The sequence below is a fragment of the Opisthorchis viverrini genome (assembly GCF_000715545.1).
Source record: "Opisthorchis viverrini unplaced genomic scaffold opera_v5_364, whole genome shotgun sequence".
NCBI lineage: Eukaryota > Metazoa > Platyhelminthes > Trematoda > Opisthorchiida > Opisthorchiidae > Opisthorchis > Opisthorchis viverrini.
This window is the reverse complement of record NW_008752026.1, coordinates 356,465-360,219: the sequence shown is the minus strand read 5'-3', so window position 1 is coordinate 360,219 and position 3,755 is coordinate 356,465. Positions and strand designations below refer to the sequence as shown.

Sequence of the window (3,755 nt, the reverse complement as noted above, 5' to 3'; positions counted from 1 at the left end):
ATTATTATTATTATTATTATTATTATTATTATTATTATTATTAAATCTGACTATGACAACTCATTCCTTGTCTCCAGTATGGTCATGCGAGTTCACACAACTCCAGTAACTAAATGAGTTTACTCGCACTTTCTCGACCGAGCCTGCTCATTAATTACCTTGAATGGTCTGGGGGTTGTAATATCCGTGCGCACATCATTCTCGTTTGAAGTGTCTTTCTTCGATACCAAAAGAGCGAAACGCTGATGGCGATTTCCACTCTTCGTGGGACTGATCGGTAGTGCTAAGAAGCCGAGAGCACTGTATAGCTGTTTCATCCTTACTGTCAATCATCAACAGAACGCATCTCAGGAAACTCCAGTGTGGCGTCTCGAATGTAGTTTGAACACTTAACTATTTGGCCACGAATACCTTACCAAGTGATTGCACGAACCAACAGTCAGATTGACAGACTGTTCCCAGGGATTGATTTGGTACAAACACGTTCATTATCTCATCTTCAGGTTTGTGCGTCAGGTGAAAACAAATCAACCAGCAAAATTCAAGTTACCAGACAAGGGCCATTTGTTGAACGAGGAGGTTTAACTGCACTGATGCTGTCTTTTGCCACATGTTGATTTCCACACCACCGTTACTAGGCCAGGACGAGATGGACGTCCATTTTCTCCGTGCAAAGCTATGGCCTATGGCTCTTGCTGTGTGTAGCTGAAGTTTCAGTGGGTCCTCCAGACCTCTGTCTGTTTACTAGTAATTGCGAATTTGTTGATTTATGAAGTCGTGCCATGTAGACCAACAGTCCACTAGTTGATTCTTTGCGGCGCTCTGTGATAGGCCAGCGCAAAAAAACACCGTCGATCAAAAGTGACCCGTCATGCACGCGTACCTGTGATCGTCGCGCTTGTGGTACACATCAGCCCTAGCGTTTTAACTGTAATTTTTCTGACATACAATAGTGAACGGGGGAGGGCAGTCATTCTGGTGTACCCTTGCGTCCAACCGCACTCACACAATCTAGATGGAACTAAAAGTTAGTCTTTAGACATGNCTATCTGAGGTGAGAGAACGGGATAACGGGGCAAAAGTACCCATCGTCATCCAAATCACCCTTCTATCTCCGTTTCAGTGTAATATGTACTTCTCTGAAGGAACCTTCATTAGGTCTAGGAAGACAAACCATGGTCCACAGCATCCGTTGCTTTGAGTATCGTGATAAGAATTCAGAATCGTCATTCTTTGTTGCTTAACACTGTTATCCTCGAGCAGTTGTTTTCGTGTTCCAGTATACCAGCGCAGCGCAGTTCTCATCGAAGCCACCGTCTTTCCGTCAGCTATTACTCAGGCTGCTTGTGAAATACTGTCGATCCGTTTGCGACGATCTATGTTAGTCCACAGTACTTTCAAAGTTTGTACTCTAGGAGCTTCTCATACTGTTTGCGCATATGCTAATATACACCATCTAGTTTGAGCTGAGAAGAGCAAAACTGGTTACAAGTTAACGCGCCGATGTTTTCGCGACCACATTATGTAATATGCAGCCCCAGAGGATGTGAAAGCACCTACTGGACTTATACACACAGCACAAAGCATGTTGTTTTATTACTTGGAATCTTAAGCAAAAAGTTGCATTTTAGGGACAAAAATCCCAGCGGATCCTGTCACAGTCTCTGTTAAAACGGATGTTTGAAAGTGCTGTCGAAAGATGAAAATGCCCAACTTTTTATAACGCGTCAATATATAGGTCTTCTCTTGTCGTGAACCCCCACATTTAAGAGATCACTCCCGATCGGTCTTCTCCGGCGTGAACCCCCCACATTTAAGAGATCCCTCCCGATCGTTTGTTGGTGTTATGTTCGTTACAAAACTAAACGCCTCTTCCTGTGTAGCATATATATGGCACATCTGGAGAAATGCTCAAACTTATTTGGGTTCCATGTATCTATTGGTGCAGTGAGCTTCTGAAGAGCGATTGAGAATGTTTGGTGTAACTTGCTTTTGTTTACAACCCTGAACAGGTGCATCGAAATCAAGTCTTTGCGTAGCAGATTAGTACTGTGAATGATGTCCCTTATTTCACTCCTGGCTCTTTTTAGGTCTAAACACCTGATAGACTATTCATTTATGGGGATTGTCTTTGTTCCTCCAAATTTCAGAGTCAGTATTCACTACGCCGCGCTCAACTCTCCTACCGAGGTCTCGTTCAGATCCATTCAAAGAGTGGCTGGTACACTCCTCCTCAGGCCGATGGCTAGCTAGTCTTTTCGTTGATTTCCGGACAAATAAATCATCCTCTTTTCAACTGAGGGAGAGGTCCGTGTTTGTGTTTGTGTGTGTTTGCGTGTGATATCATCACCCTACTCTTTGTGCCAACCATGTATGTCCATGCATTTCAAATTCCCTTTCTTTGCCACTGGATTCCGACATTTTCACAACGACATCCTGTACCAACTAGTTGTGACTTTTTGACAATGCAGAGTTGCATACTCATGTTTCTTTTATCGTGATTACGGATAACCACTTTCCAGAGGGTCGTCTGCACGTGTTCACGTACTGTCACTATGATCTATGGTGGCGTTTTTGGATGAGTTTTCCTTCCCCTTGCCCTTTCGCTGTACCAGATGTGCTGTTCTGAAAGTATCCACGCCCTCCCTCCATTCATTCATTCATTGTCACAAGGCAGCAGCAACGGCGCTGTTCATTGTTGTTGCTAGTTTCTTTCTTCTGGGCTTTATGCATCCGCTGCTGTCCATTTGCTCCGGTTTTTGTCCAACCGGCTGTGCGCAAGCTTTCTTGGTCATCCTGCGTTCCCGATCATGTGACCAACCTTGCGCGCATGCACCGAACGCACCTATGTGCAAGCGTGCGTACTTCCGTGTGTAGCTTCGTACTCCCCAGTGTCGTACGCATGTCATACGACTGACCTAGACTGCATATCTCTTCAGCCGCTTGTGATACCTTCACACCTAAACACACGCACGCGCACACGTATCGTGCTCTCTTAAACTGGCAAAATAGATCATAGTGTTGTAGCACACTCATTCACTGTTCCTGTTCAATGGCCACTCATCTGTTCTGTTCTGTTCCGTTCTGTGTTCCCTTCATTCGGTCAGCTTTTGTGTTACTCACTTTGCTGTTCCTGTTTACGCCATCCAATTTCGATCGCTTGGACTTCCCTGGTCACCGAATGTTTCTATCTGACCCTCTTCAGTTGAGACTTTCGAACGGCTGTCATTCGACTGGCCGCCTTGAAATGGTTTCCTTTGAAATTACAGCTTGAATCCGGAGTCTTTCTTTTCGTGATTCCCATTCTCAGGACTGGTACACCGTGGAGTATTAGTGTGCATGAGCTCGGGTCAGGGCGCGAATTTGCTGACCGGGAGGTCCATCCGGCATATCGACTACTCCTGTCTAGGCTTGTGCAACCTGGCACCCCCTGTGTTTCCTTCGGGGAGCATAATGGCTGGCATCGAAAGAGTTTCAGGTTAACAACTCAGACTCATTAGCATCCATGTGTTTGATTAGACTTTCGTTAGCTGCTCGAATGTCTCCCGTGAGAACAGGCAAGTGCCCCTACACGTAGCGGCTTGCTCACAGTTTAGAACTCACTACCTCAGTGAACAACATTTGAAAACCTTTGCGTAACGTGATATATTACGTACACAACTGACGCTGTTGCCTGATCAAAGTACAAATGACGATAAGAGGTCACGACAGTTTGAAAAAGCAACCATCGCTTCTGTACTCTCGTTTGCTTTGGA

At 45.1% G+C, this 3,755-nt stretch overlaps 1 protein-coding gene across 1 annotated transcript in view; it reads left to right on the top strand.

Moving 5' to 3' along the window:
* The window catches only part of T265_10450 (hypothetical protein), a gene marked incomplete at both ends in the record, with an annotated part of 51,153 nt that extends 47,871 nt beyond the window's left edge, over positions 1-3,282 (top strand). Inside the window, one exon of the mRNA XM_009176825.1 lies at positions 2,151-3,282. Within this exon, the coding sequence (XP_009175089.1) occupies positions 2,151-2,249 (99 nt within the window). The remainder of the gene's footprint in view (positions 1-2,150) is intronic.
* Positions 3,283-3,755: the final 473 nt, after the last annotated feature.